The sequence below is a fragment of the Nuphar pumila genome, chromosome 8 (genome assembly GCF_984573655.1).
Source record: "Nuphar pumila chromosome 8, dmNupPumi1.hap1.1, whole genome shotgun sequence".
NCBI lineage: Eukaryota > Viridiplantae > Streptophyta > Magnoliopsida > Nymphaeales > Nymphaeaceae > Nuphar > Nuphar pumila.
This window is the reverse complement of record NC_143256.1, coordinates 70,412,701-70,433,209: the sequence shown is the minus strand read 5'-3', so window position 1 is coordinate 70,433,209 and position 20,509 is coordinate 70,412,701. Positions and strand designations below refer to the sequence as shown.

General features: G+C 43.8%; 1 protein-coding gene across 5 annotated transcripts in view; it reads left to right on the top strand.

Moving 5' to 3' along the window:
- LOC149829967 (aromatic aminotransferase ISS1-like) overlaps positions 1-20,509 on the top strand; it is a 165,424-nt gene that overhangs the window by 4,021 nt on the left and 140,894 nt on the right. For all 5 annotated transcript variants that reach the window (XM_090016194.1, XM_090016192.1, XM_090016191.1 and 2 more), the window contains one exon: positions 5,822-5,950. In XM_090016194.1, coding sequence (XP_089872320.1) covers positions 5,822-5,950 — 129 coding nt within the window. The remainder of the gene's footprint in view (positions 1-5,821; positions 5,951-20,509) is intronic.

The window sequence follows — 20,509 nt, the reverse complement described above, 5'->3', positions numbered from 1 at the left end:
CTCTTACCAAGAAAGAGGGTGATAAAGAGGTTCCTCTAACGGAAGAAGAGAAGAGTAAGGCGTTAGCCACTTATGAAAAGAAATGGAAAGAATGGAGGATAGGGCATGCAAAAATTATGTCATGGCTCATCAATAGCATAGACATTAAAAAATGCTCTAGTCTAGCTAAGTTTGAGCATGCCGATAAGGCTTGGGAATACCTCAAAAACATGTATTTCCTTAAAGATATTGCACATGTATGCAATTTACAAGATAAAGTTCGGACAATGACTCAAAAAGATAAAACTATTCGAGAATATTATAATGAGTGGTCCGAACTTTGGGAAGAGTTGGCTCTTCTTGAGCCCAAATGACATTGTGCCGAAGACATCGAGCTTCGCCAAAAGCAACTTGATATGGAACATTTCTATCAATTTGTGAATGGTCTAAAGCCGGAGTTTGAATCCACCAAATCGGCCCTTTTACATCGTGGAAAAATTCCTTCTATTGTTGATACTATAGAAGAGCTCACTATGGAGGAAAATAGACTTAGAAAAAGTACTCAAAAAGTTGATGATGACTCCGTTTTAGTTGTATCTAGACCGGGGAATCATACTCGTACTTACAAGCCGCCTCATTTTGGAAGGCAAAACAGCGACTTTGATAAAAGAAAAGTTATTTGTCATCATTGTCATGAACCGGGGCACTATAGGCCTCAATGTTCAAAGTTAAAAAGAAGAGAAGAAAAAAGAGTTGTATCTGTTGAATCTGAGTCAAAAGATCAAGATGCACCTGTGTCTATGGCTCAACTGATGGAAATCCTTCAACCTCTTCTCAAAGGGGTATCCTCAACCGAAGCCTCAACTGGAGCGACAGTTGCATCTTTCTCCGGTCCAGGTAACTTTCCTTGGCTTTTAGATTCTGGGGCTTCTTTTCATATGACCCCAAATGTTAATAGTCTATCCGAATGTCTTAAAAATAACTCAAGTGTGTCAAAGGTTTTTACAGCCGATGGCACATCTCTCGAAGTAAAAGGAACAGGATGTTTTGAAAATCTTCAAAAATCCAAAAGATTTTTTATCCCAGAAGTTAGATATATCCCTAAACTTAATTTGAATCTCTTATCTGTCTCGCAAATATCTGATTATGGATGTAATATCTCCTTCTCTTCTCATGGTTGTTGGGTACAGGATCGCCAGTCAGGGAAGCTGATTGGGGAAGGCCATAGAGAAGGAGGACTTTATTACATGGACTTTTTGGAATTACCCAAGAATGCATTTTGTTATAATATTCAGAAATTAGAATTGGATTTATGGCACAAAAGGCTTGGCCATCCTCATATGTCTAAAATTCAATATTTTCCAAGTTTGGAAAAATTTTGTAATTCTGAAAATTTTTCTTGTAAAGACTGCATTCTTGGCAAAATGAAAAGGTTACCATTTCTTAGTAGAACTTTTGTTTCCTCACGACCACTTGAGTTAATACATTCGGATGTTTGGGGCCCCGCACCAGTAATTTCCAAAGGTGGTTATACATATTATGTCATTTTTGTTGATGACTTTTCTAGACATACTTGGATTTATTTTCTTAAACATAAATCTGATGTCTTTGCTAACTTCCAAATATTTCATAAAATGGTTAAAAATAAGTTTCAAAATGATATTTCTATTTTTCGCACTGATTCAGGGGGAGAATTTATGTCCAACGAATTCAAAGACTATCTCAATTTACATGGTATTACACATCAAAGATCATGTCCACACACTCCACAACAGAATGGCCTAGCCGAACGCAAACATCGGCACATTATGGAAACTACTAGGACATTGCTAATTGCAAATCAAGTTCCAAAAAGTTTTTGGGCTGAAACGGTCCTAACTGCCACCTACCTCATTAATAGGATGCCATCTTCCTTATTAAAGAATACAACTCCAATAGAAAAGCTTGTTAACTTAACTCCAGATTATTCTAGATTAAGAGTCTTTGGATGCAAATGTTTTGTTTTCACCAACAGAAATGACAAACTCTCTCCTCGTGCAATCCCATGTGCCTTTTTAGGATATGCTGATAATAAAAAAGGCTACAGGTGTTTCGATTTTCAAAATGACAAATTATATGTGTCAAGAAATGTATCTTTTTTGGAAAAAGAAAGCTTCTTTGAATTTGAAAAATCCAAGGATGTCACTGAATACTCGTTTTTAATTGATCCAATTTCAAAATCCAATGAATGTGATGTTGGATGTGACCTTGACAATGATCAAAGTCCTATTGCTGTTGAAAATGATGATAATGAAGAGCAAATCCATAGGGATGTTAGTCTACAATATTCAAGACGTAGAGAGCAAAATCTTCCATGTGCATTACAAAAATACTCTGAAGTCTCACCTAGAAGAACGTCTAGAATCTCTAAACCTCCAGAAAAATTTGTGTCTTATGAATCTTTTTCACCCACGTATAGGGCCGCCATTACATTAATACAATCATATGTTGAACCATCATCCTATTCTCAAGCAAAAAATCATATAGAATGGATAGAAGCCATGAAAATAGAATTGGATGCACTAGAAAAGGCCAATACTTGGACGATACAAGATATTCCTCCGGGTAAGAAACCTATAGGTTGTAGGTGGGTATACAAAGTCAAAACCAAAAGTGATGGGACCCTGGAAAGATATAAGGCCCGTTTAGTAGCAAAAGGATATGCCCAAGAGTATGGCATCGATTATGAAGAAACATTTGCTCCTGTGGCCCGTATGACCACTGTTAGAACTTTAATAGCCTTGGCCTCCATTAGAACATGGCCTATCTTTCAATTAGATGTCAAAAATGCTTTCCTGAATGGGAATCTTGTTGAAGAAGTATACATGGAAGCCCCACCTGGTATTAGTATCCCTAAGGGTAAAGCTCTTCGTCTAGAAAAAGCTCTTTATGGTCTTAAACAGGCTCCAAAAGCCTGGTATGACCGATTTAGTCATGTTATGCTTGATATTGGTTTTCAACCTTGTTTAACTGACACTGCTTTGTTTGTTAAGAAATCTGATGCAGGCATCATTATTCTTCTTCTCTATGTGGACGATATGATCATCACCGGAGGCGACAAACAGGGAGTTGCAAATATCAAATCTCTTCTTAAAACTCACTTTGAAATGACTGACTTAGGTTTATTAAGATATTTTTTAGGCATTGAAGTTGCTTATTCCCCTCGGGGGTATTTGATATCTCAATCTAAATTTGCTCTTGATATCGTTTCCAGGTCTGGAATTACAGATGATAAGAAAGTAGACACTCCAGAAGTTGTCAATGTTAAAATGAAAATTGATGATGGAGAACTTCTTGATGATCCTACTCCTTATAGACAACTTGTTGGAGCTCTTTCTTATCTTTCCATTACTAGGCCAGATATAACTCATGCGGTTCATACAGTCAGTCAGTTTCAGCATGCTCCCACCTCCGTGCACATGGGAGCGATTTTGCGTATTATTAGATACTTAAAATCCTCTCTTTCACGAGGACTCTTCTTGTCTGCTTCATCTTCATTAAATTTAATTGCATATACTGATGCTGACTGGGGAGGTGATCCCAATAATAGACACTCAACTACTGGTTTTTGTGTGTTCCTAGGTGAAACCTTAATTTCGTGGAGGTGCAAGAAGCAGCAGAAAGTCTCTCTTTCCTCCACCGAAGCTGAATACAGAGACATGGCAACTACCACTATGGAGGTTGTTTGGCTCAGACGATTGCTAGCGGATATGGGAGCTAAAGCAACGCAAGCTTCAAAGATGTGCTGTGACAACAAAAGTGCGATCTACATTGCAAGCAACCAAACATTCCATGAGCGCACTAAACACATTGAGATGAACTGTCACTATGTCAGAGAGGAATACTTACAAGGAACCATTGATCTGCCGTATGTTACATCAGAATATCAATTAGCAGACTTCTTCACCAAGCCTCTCGCTGCTCCCAGATTTCACTTCCTCTTAGACAAACTTTCGCTCATTGTACCGTAAGTTTGAGGGGGAGTGTTAAAATGTAATCTGTAATATATATATATATATTATATTATTATATTTTCTTTTATTATTTTTCTTTATTTTCTTTTTTAGCATCTAGTTCAATAGAAACTAGATATTTGATCCAGCAAATAGCTGTTGGACTGTAGTCCAACAGCTATATTAAGAGACGTAGGAATCCAACGTCTCTTTTGGAGAGCTCAAAATGAGCTCTCCTCTCTCCCACTTTTTTGTATATATAGGGGTGAACCCCCTTCAATGTAAATAACCATGCTTCTTAAGCATTTTGTTCATGAATAAAGTATTATTTATTTTTCAAGTGTTCTTCCTTTTATACCCTTTCAAGGGTCATGCTTTGTAGTGTCTCCAATAGACACTTGTTTGTGAGTTATTTGTGCATTTGTTGAAGACCACCATTTCATTACAAGGCCTCTTCATGCTGTGGATCTCCTGAGGACCTGATGGAGACCATTCTGTGCTTTAATTTATCAAACCTGCAACACCATGACCCTGCCTTTTCCGACCCCATACTTGTAGTTGCACAATGAGCACATAAGATCTTCCAAGAACTTGTATCATGCCTTGATGCTGGTGACTTTCCATGCCTGTAGAATATCTCCACCATCAAGACAACAGCATGATTGTGTTCCTCATGGTTCTTGATGCCCTTTCTCCTTTTATCAGTCAGTAATTTGAAGACACTGCAATCCATGATGCCCAATCCCTTGTGTCTTGCTTTATTAATTAGGTTCTTAGGCTTCATTTTAACTCTGGCTACTCAATTCTTTTGTTCAGAGGTGATGTGGAATTCATAGACTGGTTGGACTTTGTGTAAGAGTACTGGTGGTGAAGGAAATATAACTTGAACCTCTCACATGAATCCACGTACTATTCCTCCATGATGTCTAGCATATGCTCATGAATAAACGACATAAAGATCCCTAGGTATCTAACGGGCAGGTTCACCTTTAATATCATGATTCTCCTACTGGTGCATGTGACTCTATTCTTGGTGCTTGCCGTGTAAAACTACCAATATAGATCCTCCATGTGATGTTCCCACACTCTCTCAGCTACTGCAGGATTTGGACAGTAGGCTCTGAATGCTCATATACTGAACATCAAACCAACGGGGGTTCTGCTTGTTTGGTAGGAGCAGTTAGTGCGCATCACCTCATGTCGGGACGTTGCAAGTTCAAATCCCAATGGTATGATTGTATAACTGGTGGGGCGTCTGCCTAACCTCAGCTTGCCTATCCCAAAAAAAAATTATACTGAACAACAGTATGGAGCTAGGCTTGCTGAGCAAGATACTCGAGAAAAGAAATTTTCAGATGTAACATGAACAAATATATAGAGCTACACATTTTTCAGAGCGAGATACTGGAGAAAGTGATTTTTCAGATGTAACAGATCAGGGGAGGAAATAGTAACTTACCTCTGATCAAAGGGACATGGTATTAAATAGAGCCTATTGTAATGCCATATATGAGCAATAAAAATTTTAGTAAATGAGAGGAAAATATGACAGAGGAGAAAATGCAACATGAGCAATCTCCAAGGGAAGATTATTTTTATTCAAGTTATTGGTTGATTACATGGTAGCCTAACGGTGCTTCCTGTTTATGGTAACTACGAGAATTACTCCATCAATCAAGCATTGTAACTGCAATAATGAACATAACAAATGGATTCCACCATACACAATAAATATTGAATCAGTGCATTATATGCTTTTGTCTATGCCTTCCCTAATAATTTGCAGCAGCTATCATATTTACCATATCCATCTTGAAGTTTCTTTGACTATCATATTGATTCTCGTACAGGGAGTAGTTTATTGGCAGCCACCAGAACTGGCTTTAGAAAAGGTCAAAGAAGCTGTATGGCAGCCCTCAACCAGCCAGTATGGTGCTGATGAAGGTCTTCCAGAACTTAGAGAGGCACTGACTGAAAAGGTATTTGCTAAAATGGTATATTTTTTTGGGAAGTCCCATGATTTCCCACTATGATGTCATTTTTGATGGATTGGCATGTGAGATACCAAACACCTTTCATTTATGATGCGCTCAGTCAATTTTATTGATGCTACTTTTTTAAGCTTAGTTTCACAATAAAATACCTACTATTCTATATGCAAGTAAACATAAGGCTGGACAATGATCTGGAGGGTGCAGTTCAGAAAAAGTTTGAAATCCAGGGCATATTAGATGATGTGTTGATGCAGGGCAGGACCCGACTGGGTCTGTACCACGTGACCCTGATTTGGCCCCGGAACCCGATCCACTTTAGAGAATGGATGATCGGACCCAGGAACTACTGATCGCAGGTAAGGTGACTCGATGTAAGGAGGTGACACATACATATTCCAGATGAGCGCAAATCCGATCAATTCAAGTCTTGCAGGATACAGATTCGGGTCGCGTCTTGGGTCCATAGTTGGACCCGAGACCCGGATCCATCAGATGCCTTTAAAAACCCATGCCTGGGTTTCGTGCAGAGTAGAGATTGAAGACAGCCGTAACTTTTCTTTTCCTGTTTCTTATTTCTTTCCCTGTTATTCATTTCATTGGTTTTTCCTTGTTAGGTTAAGGATTAATTGATTGTTTTACATTTCATCAAGTCGAGTCCTGTGTTAGATTGATTCTTATTGAAAATAAAAGAAAAGTAAAGCAATTAGTTTACACCACCGAGTTCGGTGGCGTGTTCTATGTTCATTTCCTGTTCATCGCACACGCTGAGATCGTGGATCCTCAGAACCGAGTCCAAGCACTCAAGAAACCCGGCACCTTCGCTGCATCAAAGTGGTATTAGAGCTCCAACATCTCCTCCGTCGTTAGCGATATGGTTCAAGAGGCGAGGAGCGATCCGACGAACGTAAACGAGCAAGAGGTTGCCGGCAACGAGGGTCCAATGCTGCGTATGATGGAAATGATGACCAGGATGGAGGAAAATATGTCGAGGATGAACAAAGAAATAGTTAGCATATCAAAACGACTGGACGGGATTGAGGATCGACTGGTCTGCCTCAAAACACTGGGAGAGGGGCATGCAACGTCAACCCAAATGCAGGGGGCAGATCCGGGTCATCAGTCGATGCACGTTCAACCTGTCCAAGACAAAGCTCCAACTTTGGCTCTCCCTCCCTATTCTGATCTGCCTCCTCCGCTCCAGACGAACCAGAGGATCCACGCAGGTATGCCGCCTCCCTCGGGTGTACCCCTTTCACTGCAGCAGGCCCATGCGGCTGCACCGCAGGCCGGACGTGCTCCGCACGACCCCAGCTTTATGTTGGGTCCTGCCGAAGGTCCAGGCCCGTGGCTGCGAGTTGCTGGAACAATCCCACTGGGTGGGCCATGCCTGCAGGGTCCCAGCATCACGCTGGGCCTGGCTGCCGATCCAGGCGTGGCGGCACGACCTGGGAAGGCAATTTTTCTCGATGATTCTGTGCGTGGAAGCAAGAAGTCAACAAACCACTGGCCAGGTCCGGACCCAGGAGGGTCCAGACCTGAGTTCGCAAATACAGGGCCCGGGTTTCGGGGATGACCCTTTGGGTCTCCAGGAGCGGGTCCGAGTGTCGAACCCTCTAACCCGACTTACCCAGTTGGGTTTGATTCGCGGGTCGCCCTGAATCTGACCCAACCCATTAATTTTGAACCTCAAAACGGACCCCTTACCGACCCAAACCCATATCGGTCCCGGATAGAGCTCCAGTTTGGATTTGAGCCGGGTCAGGACCAGACCCATACTCATCTGGATCGTGGATCGAGTTCAAACCAGACCTTTATTCCCCATAACTCGATCCCCGATCCGACCTATTCATATCTGGGTCCGACGCGTAGCTTAGGGTTAGACCCGATCCAGATCCAATCGGGTGATTCATCACAATATTACACCACCCAATCCCGGTACCCTCACCAGCCCCAAACCTATAACCGAGTCTCGATCCAAAACCCCATACCAAACCCAATCCACTGCCCTTATCCCAATCCAACCGATAATCTAGACCCATATTACCCCATTCCTACCCACCTAGAGCCCGAGATCTGACAAACCTATCCACCTTACCTTGGATCCCCTGTCATCCCGGTGCCACAACACCGACCACAGATGGCTACCCTCCACGGGCAAGCCAGACAGAGGCAGACTCAGCAGGGACTAGCGTGGACTTGAGCGTCGGCCAGCCGTCGGAGTACGTCAGCACCAGCAGCCAGGCGAGCAGAATCGCGATGATGAAGCAGTGTGGGATGATGACACTTTCTGGAACGAGCATCCTGCAGGAATGGTGGAGGCCCAACAATAGAGGGCACTAGAGCGCCCCTCCACGTACGGAGTGAAGCTGGAGCTTCCAGAGTTCGCAGGTCGGTTCGATGCGGAGTAGTTCTTCGACTGGTCCTATGCCGTCCAGTTCTTCTTTGACTACCACAGTGTAGCTGAGCATCGTCGTGTCTCTCTAGCCTCCGCTCGATTGAGAGGCTTAGCACATACATGGTGGGTGGAGCTGTAGAGGTCGCGGGAGCGACAAGGCCTAGAGAGCGTGCGAACATGGGAAAAGATGCAAAGGCTGATGCAGTCCAAATTCCTGCCGCCAGATCACGCCGAGCGAGCCTACAAAGAGTACCTCACCTTGCGACAGGGCACCCGAACTGTGGCGGAGTACACTTCTGAGTTCCATCGTCTTTCTCTACGAGTGCAGATTGAGGAGACTGCCCGCCAGCAGGTCACGGGGTACATTTCTGGTCTCCCGTTCTGTCATTTCTGATGACTTTAGTTGCATCACAGTTGAGTCAATAGATCAGTCAAGCAACTATGCCATGAATGTGGAGGAAAAACTGAAAAGGAGGAAGGAATATCGAACCACTCGTAGTGACCAGTCTAGTCGACCCAAGTCAAGTTTCCCAACCAAGGAAGCGAGCTTCCCTAGGAAGGAGGACTTAAGGTCCACTCCTAAAACTGACCCTAGCAAACCCGACCAATCCGGCCCCGCTTATCACACCAGATCCCGAGCCAAGCCCAGTGAGCCTGCCATTCGTTGTTTTAGGTGTCAGGAGTTAGGTCATGTTGCGTCCAAGTGCCCCACCATGAGCAAGAATACACATTTCATCGAGGGCATCGTCGAGTCAACGTCTGATAGTGAGAGTGAGGGTGAGTCGTTTACTGAGGGGAATGACGAGAGGGAAGTTGTAGAGTTCGACGACAATGTCAAAAATTTATTGTCCATTCGTCATGTGTTGACCGCAGCCCGAGAGTCGGCCCCATTGAGATGGTTGAGGAACAATATTTTTAGAACCCGATGCAACTGTGAGGGTCACGCGTGTGATGTTATCATTGATACTGGAGCATGCAAGAATATGGTGTCTGAGAGTGTCGTGACTACCCCGAGCCTAAAAACTGAGAAATTGTCCCAACCCTACAAGATGGCCTGGTTCAAGAAAGGCAACGAAGTTTCTATTACCCAGCGCTGTTTAGTCTAGTTTTCCATGGGGGAACATTACCACGATGAGGTGTGGTGTGATGTAGCCCCTATGCACGCGTGTCACATCCTTCTGGGGCGTCCTTGGCAGTTTGATCGCAAGACCATTCACGATGACCGTAGGAACACGTACTCGTTCATATTCAAGGGCCATAAGATCGTCTTTCTCCCTATCAAGGAGACCGATTTTTCCACGGTGGATAAGCCTGAGCGAGTTCCCCGACTTGCAGGCCTATCCTACGGGTCGTTCTTGGACTATTGTCGGGAAGATGGTTATTGTTATGCCCTTGTGGCGAAACCATCAACGAATACGCCCGTGCCCGTTCCCGCGCACGTCGCACCCCTTATTGATGAGTGTCGTGACATTATACCAGAGGACCTCCCAGATGGCCTTCCTTCCACGCGAGCGGTGCAACATGCTATTGATTTTGTCCCAGGGTCGAGTCTCCCTAATCTCCCCGCGTATCGCATGAATCCATCTGAGCATGCTGAGTTATTGAGGCAGGTCTAGGAATTGCTGCGGAAGGGCTTTATTCGTGAGAGTGTGAGCCCTTGCGCTGTGCCTGCCCTGCTTACTCGTAAGAAAGATGGGTCCATGCGCATGTGTGTTGATAGTCGGGCGATCAACCACATCATTGTCAAATACCGTTTTCCCATTCCTCGTTTGGATGATATGTTTGATATGTTGTCTGGTGCCTCCATTTTCTCCAAAATCTATTTAAAAAGCGGATATCACCAGATTCGTATCCGGGAGGGGGATGAGTGGAAAACGGCGTTCAAGACACATGATGGATTGTATGAGTGCTTAGTCATGCCATTTGGGTTATCTAACACCCCAAGTACTTTCATGAATATGATGACCCAAGTGTTGCGTCCCTGTATAGGAAAGTTTGTCGTTGTGTATTTTGATGATATCCTGATTTATAGCTCGTCTGTGTCTGACCATTTGGGTCACCTGCGTCAGGTCTTAGAGATCTTAAGAAGCGAAAAGTTGTACCTCAATGCCAAAAAGTGTGAGTTTCTGACGTCCAGCGGTGTGTTCTTGGGATTTATTGTGTCATCTGATGGAGTTAAGGCAAATCCCGCGAAAGTCCGTGCGATCATAGATTGGCCAACCCCAAAGACTATAGGAGAGATTCGTAGTTTCCAATGGTTAGCCACTTTCTATCATCGATTCATGCGAAATTTCATCACCCTCATGGCCCCTATCACAGAGTGCCTTAAGGGTACTAGTTTTCATTGGACACCTGTCGCGGGAAAGGTTTTTACACTCATCAAAGAAAAAATGACTAGTGCCCTTATCCTTGCCCTTTCGGATTTCAATGCCGTCTTTGAGGTGGAGTGCGATGCCTCTAAAGTGGAGATTGACGCCGTCTTGAGTTAGAACCGCAGACCCGTTGCTTTCTTTAGTCAAAAGCTGACTCAGGCTAGGTGCCAATATTTCACTTATGACGTGGAATTCTATGCCGTTGTACAAGCTCTTCGTTATTGGAGACATTATCTCATTTATAAGGAGTTTGTCTTGTACATGGATCATGAGGCTTTGAAGTACCTGAATAGTCAAAAGAAGTTAAGTGCTCGTCATGCCAAGTGGGTCAGTTTCTTGCAAGAGTACACCTTCACGATCCACCATCAATCTGGTACCCTGAACAAGGTAGCTGACGTTCTTAGCAGGAAGAACAACCTCCTAATGACTATGTCAGTGCAGGTTATTGGGTTCGAGCAGTGTAAGGAGTTGTACCCATTGGACCCTGACTTCCAGCAAGTCTGGGAAGGTTGCCTCTCCTCTCATCAAACAGCTGACCATCGTTTTAGTATACACAACGGTTATCTCCTTCGCGGTAATAAGTTGTGCATACCAGATTTTTCCCTTAGGATTCAGTTGATTTCCGAGTTACATGAGGGGGGACTAGCTGGGCACTTTGGGCATGATAAGACGTTTGCTCTGTTAGATGAACGATACTTTTGGCCCAAGATGCGCAAAGATGTCAAGTTCGTCCAGAGTTGTCGGGTGTGTCAAGCGTCTAAGGGTCATTGTCAAAATAGTGGTCTGTATACCTCGTTATCCATTCCTGAGCGCCCGTGAGAGCATGTGTTCCATGGATTTTGTCGTAGGTCTTCCCAAAACCCCGCGTCGTTTTGATTCAATTTTAGTCGTTGTTGACCGATTCTCCAAAATGACTATTTTTGTTCCGTGTAAGCGAACCACCAACGCATCATTAATAGCCTCCTATTACTTCAAGGATGTCACCCGTTTCCACGGTTTACCCCACACGATCACCTCAGATCGTGACACGCGTTTTATGAGCCATTTTTGGAAATCATTATGGGCCTTGTTGAAGACCAAGCTTCAGTTCAGTAGTGCGTACCACCCACAGACCGACGGACAAACCGAAGTTGTAAATCGCGCTTTAGGGAACCTATTACGTAGTCTTGTAGGGGACAATGTCAAAACTTGGGACCTAGTATTGCCTCAAGCTGAGTTTGCATATAATAGTTCCATCAACCGGTCCACAGGCAAGTCCCCTTTCCAGGTGGTTTATGGTCGGACACCCACTCATGTAGTTGACTTAGCCCCGATGACTAATGTCTCAGACCCAGACCCAGATGCATTTGATGCCATTGAATACATGCGTGACATCCACAGGCAGGTCCAAACCAAGTTAGTTGAGAGCTACGACGCCTACAAAGCTTTCGTAGACCAGGGTCGTCGTGATATCCAGTTTCAAGTCGGTTAGTTAGTGTGAGTTTATTTACGTCCCAAGCGTTTTCCAGTGGGTACCTATAGCAAATTGAGTCCTAAGAAATACGGCCCTTTCAAGATTCTTCGCCGACTGGGACCGAATGCCGACCTCCTTGAGCTGCCTGATGATTGGCATATCTCACCCATCTTCAATGTGTCTGATTTATATACTTACTATGGCGACAACAAGTCGTCAGAGCCGACTTCTTCCCAACCAGAGGAGAATGATGCTGAGCAGGACCCGACTGGGTCCGTACCACGTGACCCTGATTTGGCCCTGAAACCCGATCCACTTCAGAGAATGGACGATCGGACCCAGGAACTACCGATCACAGGTAAGGTGACTCGGTGTAAGGAGGTGACACGTACATATTCCAGACAACCGCAAATCCGATCACCTCAAGTCTTGCAGGACACAGATTCGGGTCGCGTCTCGGGTCCATAGTTGGACCCGAGACTCAGATCCATCAGATGCCTTTAAAAACCCATGCCTAGGGTTTCGTGCAGGGCAAAGATTGAAGACAGCCGCAGCTTTTCTTTTCCTGTTTCTTATTTCTTTCCCTGTTATTCATTTCATTGGTTTTTCCTTGTTAGGTTAAGGATTAATGGATTGTTTTACATTTCATCATGTGTTAGATTGATTCCTATTGAAAATAAAAGAAAAATAAAGCAATCAGTTTACACCACCGAGTTCGGTGGCCTGTTCTCTGTTCATTTCCTGTTCATCGCACACGCTGAGATCGTGGATCCTCAGAACCGACTCCAAGCACTCAAGAAACCCGGCACCTTCGCTGCATCATGTGTACAAACTCGTTATTATATGCTTGGCCATTAGATACAAAAAGTAGATGATGTCAATACTGTAAAATAATAGTATTATATGATTGACAAGTAGATACTATATATATGGATGCAAACCAAGATTATATCATACTTTAAACTCAATTTTGTAAAACAGATTTCATGCATGTGAAAAGGACATGATGGCATACTGATTATGAATTGTCTTAGTGTGTTCAGTTATTTGGATATGGCACGATATGCTCCCATAGTACTTTTATCTTTTTAGCCTCTTGGTCATTTTATATTTAGCCATTTGTCCTTTTTCTTTTCATTGAGGTCAAGAGCAGGCCCAAACATTTATATATAATAAAAAACTTTACCCACAGGAGTTATAAATGCAGTATATTAAATCCCTATGAGGTTGAAGAACCATATTACTTCTTAATAAACTTTTAGGAAGAGGAAGAAGCTTGGATTACCTTGGAGAAGAAGCAACACATGGTCCCAAATAAACTCTTATGGTCTGTGAGGGGCTTTGCATTTTCCTCTAGTTTGTGACTTTATAGTACTTTCTCTAACAGTAATGATCACCAATATTTTCATTTTTCAATTTCATTTTCAAACAATGTTTATATATATATATATATATTTATATATATATATATAACCACATTTTTCATAATGAAATGAAATATTTGGAGAAAGAGAGTTGGAGATTTATTTTGGTATCCTGGAGGATACCATACTCTTTATACAGGTATTTTTTAGTCAATTAGACTATGTAGATGTTTTATCATGGTTTGTTTAGTAAGAAACATGCTTTATGTCTATTTTTTTAATAAAAACTGATTTTTTTGTGAAGTTTTAACTGTACACTTTAGATTCTTTTGGAAACCTGAAGACACATCAAAGCCTCTTAATCTAATGCACGTCTTCCTTTAAATAGACTATGGAGGTCATATCTGTATGCTCAGATCCACAGAACATTGAACAGAAAATGGAAATCAGCAAGATTACTAGAGAGTACAGCACTACAGCTCTCTCGACGCTACCAAAATAAAGCCCTTCCCCACACCCCTTTTCACGCACTCATACACACACTCACGCATGCACACCTTGACTTTTTGACTTCTGGAAGATCTTTTTGTCTTGTGTTGATTTTCATTTATGGTCCTTATATGGGTCTTGCAATGCATCAAAATAGGTTTCTTCGTCCATCTAACCCATTGTGGAATCATATGTTTAAATTAATCTTCAGGTTTTTCTCCAATGTTCTATTTGGAGTTGGATCTGCCTTCTGAATTGATCTGCAATTGACACACATGATATCCCTTATAGGGTCTCCACAAATGAACTTTTGTTTTCCAAAGTGCATTTTTATGCGTTACAATTAGTGTTTTATGCATATCATTTATACTCAAGTTCACAGGTCTTTAACTCTTTATGTCAAGAAAATTGTTAGAAATATTATATCATTTCCTGGAACTTCTAGACATCCACTGGGACAGACTTTACATATGTAGAATTCTAGTTTTGGTGATTTGTCAAGCCACAGATGTACACAGTCAAACAATGTCATTCTGGATTGAGCCTGTCTCATTACACAAGCCTCCAGCCTTCCTGTTGAAACCCAGCTCTTGGAGTTGAGCCGCTGCTTAAAGATGATAAGAATGTTCTGCTGCCTGGCATGCTTGAATTAAAGCTCCAACCTTCTGATAGGAGATGTTATTCAATCTTTGCCATGAAGTTGAATAAGAGTCTGATCTGCCTATTCTCACTGAAACCGATCGTTTCTCATGGTTGAGTCTGCTGTTCATGTTTGTGCGAACTGTTTCTGAGATTTTTTTAAACCTCCAAGATCCTTTAAAAGATGCCTATTTCTCCTTTAACTCCTCCAATTTGCATGTAGATCTGACCTCAATCTTGCTTGTAACTTGTCCTGGTATATTTTGGTGTTGATCACATCATTGTCAAAATGTCTTCAAAGAGACAACGAACATAAGAACACTAAGTTCTTAGTGAGAAACACGTGCAGAAAGGCACAATAAGAACACTTGGAACAAATGTGCACAAAGGCACAACACATTCAAGAGAACCCAAATGTACAAAGGCATAAAAAATATAAATCTTTATTAAAGAAGTGAGAGAGCTTTGACTCAAAGCTTGAGAAATACAATGGGTTCAACTCCTATTTATAATACACATGGAGACCTTGGAGGGGCTCCACATATAGACGTTGGGCCCCTCCAACGGTCACAACCCAACGTCTATTGTGTGGGCCCCCAATGGTTAAAAAGAATAAAAAAAGCAAAAAAAAGAGGAAAAAATAAAAGAAAAAGAAAATAAATTACAATCATATTCTTAAAGTGAATATGCGTCAAAATTGGAAATAACCTATTTACCCTTATCGGGTATTACACAAAATAAATAAATAAATAAATAAATATATATATATATATATATTTTAACATCCTCCCTCAAACTTATGGTGTGATGACCAAAAGTTTACTAAGAAGAAAATTGAATCTAGGAGAACAGAGTGCCTTAGGAAAGAAGTCAGCCAGTTGATATTCTGATGTTACATAGGGGAGATCAATGACTTTCTTTAGATATTCTTCTCAAACATAATGGCAGTCCATTTCGATATGCTTTGTTCGTTCATGAAATGTATCATTCTTGGCAATATATATTGCACTTTTTTTTGTCACAGCACAACTTTGTAGGCCCTTGAACACAAACTCCTATATCTTCCAGCAACCGTCGCAACCAAACAATTTCCATGGTTGTAGTTGCCATGGCTGGTACTCGGCCTCAGTAGAAGACAAAGACACCTTCTGTTGTTTCTTGCATCTCCATGAAACCATCGATTCACCTAAAAATATACAAAAGTCAGTGGTAGAGTGACGGTTATTTAGGTCACCTCCCCAATCAGAGTCAGTATATGCCATTAAATTTAAATAAGAAGAAGAAGATAAAAATACTCCCTTATTTATAGTTGTAAAGTCTGTAAAAAAAATTTGTGTCGAACACGTGTCAGACACGTGCAGGGCACGTATCAAGGTTGGTCCGCCGTGTCGGACCCGGATCCGAGCCCGACCCGGACACTCGACCCGGCTTCTCGAAGGATTGAGAGCCTGCGTATTTTAAAGACGTAGGCTGTGAGGCGAGGGGCAAAACCCTCGCCCCTTCTCTCTCTCCTCTCTGCCTCCCGCCTCCGTCTCTCACTCCCGTTTCCGTCGTCGACCCTGACACCGGCGACCGAAGCCGACCTTCACCTACGACATCCCTCACCAGAGCCCCGGTGAGCCACCCCTCCCTGTCACCGTCTCCCTTTCTCTCTCTCGCTGGCCACCTCCTCTCTCCTCTCCTGTCCGACCTCGTGCGCCAGTGGTCTCAGCCAACATCCCCCGCTCTTGGTCACCCACAGCTTGTCGGAGGCCGCCTGATGACCGGTTCCTTGGCGAACTCCAGACGGCCCCGTTACCCTCTCCCTCGTGCCTCTTTGGTTCGTCAAAGGAGCCCCCGACGTCGGAGCTCCCTTTGCTCGTCGGAGCCTGACGCCGGTGACCCCGAGAGCATCCTCTCCTTCCTTCGTCCCTTTTCGCCCATCAAAGGAGGTCCCGCCATCGCCTGAGCCGTCCTTGGACTCCCCTCATCGTCGCGATCTTCCCAGGTAAACCCCCATTTTTTTTTTCGTTTGTTGGCGGTGGACCAGAGCCACCATCGTGGGTGGCTCTGGGTCTACCAGGAGGGAGGTGCCGAGCACCCCTCCTCGTCTGTCTTCATCTTCTTCGTCCTTTTAATAGACAAGCGACAGGGTTGCCGCCTGCATCGGGTCAACATGCGGGTAGGGGCCAAACCCCTGCCACCTATGGGGTCTTTTGGCTGGACGACAAGGACTGAGCCCTGTCATCTGCTTGCCTTCGGCAGGCCAGTAGGGGCCAAGCCCTTGCCACCTGTGTCTTTTCTTCGGAGGGATGATAGGGGCGAGGCCCTGTCGTCGGCTAGCTCAAGCAGGCCGGCAGGGGCCAAGCCCCTGCCGCCCACCTCCTTTTCGGCAGGCGGCAGGGCTGCTGCCTGCGTCGCCTCCTCTAGTTGGCAGAGGGCTCCTGGGTGGTCTTTGTGCCTTGGTCGACACGGTGGAAGGCCCCCCTGCCTGCCTCTTGTTCAGGCAGGTCGGCAGGGGCCGAGCCCCTGCCACCTCCCCTTTTCTTGTTCTCGGTAGGTTGGCAAGGGTCGAGCCCCTGCCACCTCCCTAAGTATGGGAACGACGGTAGGGGCCAAGCCCTGTCGTCGTCTCCCTCTCTTTTCTCGTTAGGAGGGCAGGGGTCGAGCCCCTGCCACCTCCCTGTATTCGGATGGGTCGGCAGGGGCCAACCCCTGTCGTCTCCCTGTGTTCTGGTTGGCAGAGAGTGGTCGAGCCCTCCCTGTTCCCCTCTTCCCCCTCTTTGTTGTTCGGGCATGCAGGGAGCAAGGCTCCTTCCTCTGCCCCTTTCTGCCGCCTTCTCCCAGCAACGCCCTGGCTGGAGGGCCTTTGCTGTTTCAGAAGACAGGGAGCCGAGGACTCCTTGCCCTTGTTGCTCTTCTGCAGGGAGCAGAGCTCCCTGCCTAGCCGTGTATCGGGGTTCGGTTCGACGACCATTACGGGTCTCACCAGACTCGCCTATTGTTTTTGATCATGTTCATGCTAACCTTTTTACGCTCGCAGGTTGCACGATAGAGCTGACTCGCTCTCTTTAGCTTGAGCCCATGCTTACCTACGCCGCAGGCGTACGAGGACCCGCAACCCCTCAAGGTAGGGGATTCTTGCGTAAAAGAACAATGAACAAATAAATGCTAAAATAAGAAAAGATAATTAAAAATGAAAGAGGACGATGATATACGTATAAAATATATACGTATGTCTTTTAACTCAAGGACGCGGTTTCGCGATCCTTGTCCTCTTTACTTTCCTTGCACTTTCCTTTTCTTTTGCTGCCGCGCTATATGTGCTCAGGCTTTTAATTTCTGTCTTTACATTTCATGCTTTTTAATTCAAGGACGCGGTTTCGCAATTCTTGTCATCTTTACTTTTCTGCACTTTACTTTTCTACTGCCCCTCGCTACGCTCTGACTTTTTACTTGTCTTTACTTTGCTGTCGCGGTTTATGTGCCCAAGCTTCTGTTTCACATTTAATTTCTGCGCTTTTCCTTTCTCTTACCCCGCGCTTTATGCGCCAAGGCTTTCCTTTCTGTCCTTGTTGGTTTTTAAGTTATTGATGCTCTTTTGCCTTGAGTATTACTTGCTTGCACCTCTGTTAGCCGAGGTACGGTTTCGTACCTTGTGCACTATCATTACTCATTTGTTTACGTGTTTGATTTGATCAAGGTACGGTTTCATATCTCATGCATTGCTTTGAGTATTCACGTTCTTGCTTGGTTGATTAGCTGAGGTACAATTTCGTACTTTGTGCACTATTTTCGAGGTTTTGTGCTCGACACGTAGTTTTGCACTTTGGGGATCGATCATACTTTACCGTCGCACTGTAGCGTGCACGAGCTTGCTCTTTGTTAGCTTACACTCACTGAGTGCAGCTTCAAGCATATTTCAAATTGTTTATTTGTCTTAAAAGACACCATACACACTTATGCACTTGGTTCTCCAAAAAGGATGACTTTTACGCACCAACCTATTTTCGAAACGTATAGTTTTGTAAAGCGAGCATCATTAGGCCCGCTTTACTATATGGTACGGAATGTTGGGCTGCCAACATACATTATATTCAAAAAATGAGTGTAGCTGAGATGCATATGCTTAGATGGATGTGTGGAAATACAATAAAAGATAAGATTCGAAACGAGGAGATACGTAAGAAGGTAGGCGTTGCATCCATTGAAAATAAGATGAGAGAGAATCGTTTACGGTGGTGTGGACATATTCGGCGATGGTCTAATGATGCTCCAGTTAGAAAGATAGAGAAATGGGAAAATATATTAGTTAAAAGAGGTCGGGGTAGGCCTAAGAAGACTTGGATGGAGATGATAGGAAAGGATATGAATGCTTTGAACCTCACCGAGGACATGGCATTGGATAGAAATGATGGGAGGAGAAGGATTCATGTGGAAGACCCAGAATGATTTTCTTTTTTGGTTCATATCGCTGACCCCAATTGTTTTGGGATGAAGGCGTAGTTGTTGTTGTATAGTTTTGTAAAGCATATTTTGAAAGCCTTTTGCGAGATAGCGACTGGATCTCCCAAATCGATGTGTTGGGGAAAAGTGTTTTACAACTTCAGTTCGCGTATTCGATACAACTCGGATAACCCAGTTTATGGGCATGTGCATGAGATGGACGAGGGTTCTACTGAGGAACCTGCGTCATCGTTAGACCAGTGCTGCTTCACCCCTGATGCGAGACCTAGTTATTGGGTTTTCTGGCTAAACTAAAATAGTTGGCGCTTTTCCTTTCTTTGCGAGATTATTGCTGATGGATTTCGTCTGAGAAATCCATGCCCCTCTTCTCGTAGTCGTACTCTTAGTCATGTACGATATGTTTGGACTACGAGGAGCAGGATGAGAGGTCTGTAGTAACCTCGAAGCATTGACACTTTATGATAATCATGTAATATCGATGTTCCCCTAATAGGCAAGAGACTCGTGACGGTCTAAAAGACATGAGCATGACAAGTTTGAACTTGAATGGTTGCACCATATCTTATCGGCAAAGCATTGTTGTGGGGATTTCCTTTTGAGAAATCCATGCCCCTCTCATCGTTGCTGTAATTTTGAACAGGTACATTGCGTACTATGATGAGTATGATGAGAGGTTTGTGTTTACTTCGAACGTGCAATGACACATGTTTGAGATCACAAAATGGTGATGTTGTTACCCTCACTATGAGTTGATCCATCTCATTGCGATTGTACTTTTGAACAGATACGTTGCGTACTGCGGTGAGCAGGATGAGAGGTGTGTGGTTGCCTCAAACGTGCATTGACACGTATAATTAATTAAATGGTGACTATGCTCCTTCGCAGGTAAGATGCTCGAGCGGGCATAATGGACCCGAGCATGTAGAATGGGGCGGCGGTTAAGAAACCCCCGCTGTGCCTGTTCAGAACGGTTCATCAAGAGAGAGGATGAATGGTAGAAAACTCTAATGAACAATCCCTTAATGGCTATTTCGGGCAAATGACTCGGCTCGCCCAGTCATCAGAGTTAGGGGAAATGCTATAAAGATAGCTTTGAGGCCACTTCTGCAGAAGTTTGGATGCATTAACGGGCCATGAATGCCTTTGGGGATTTACTCTCTTGGTCACTGGCCGTTCCTTTAGGAGCGGACTCAGTCAGTCATCCGGGGTATCATAATATACAACAACAACAACAACAACAACAACAACAACTACGCCTTCATCCCAAAACAATCGGGTCGGCGATATGAACCAACAAAGAAAATCATTCTGGGTCTTCCACATGAATCCTTCTCCTCCAATCATTTCTATCCAATGCCATGTCCTCGATGAGGTTCAAAGCATTCA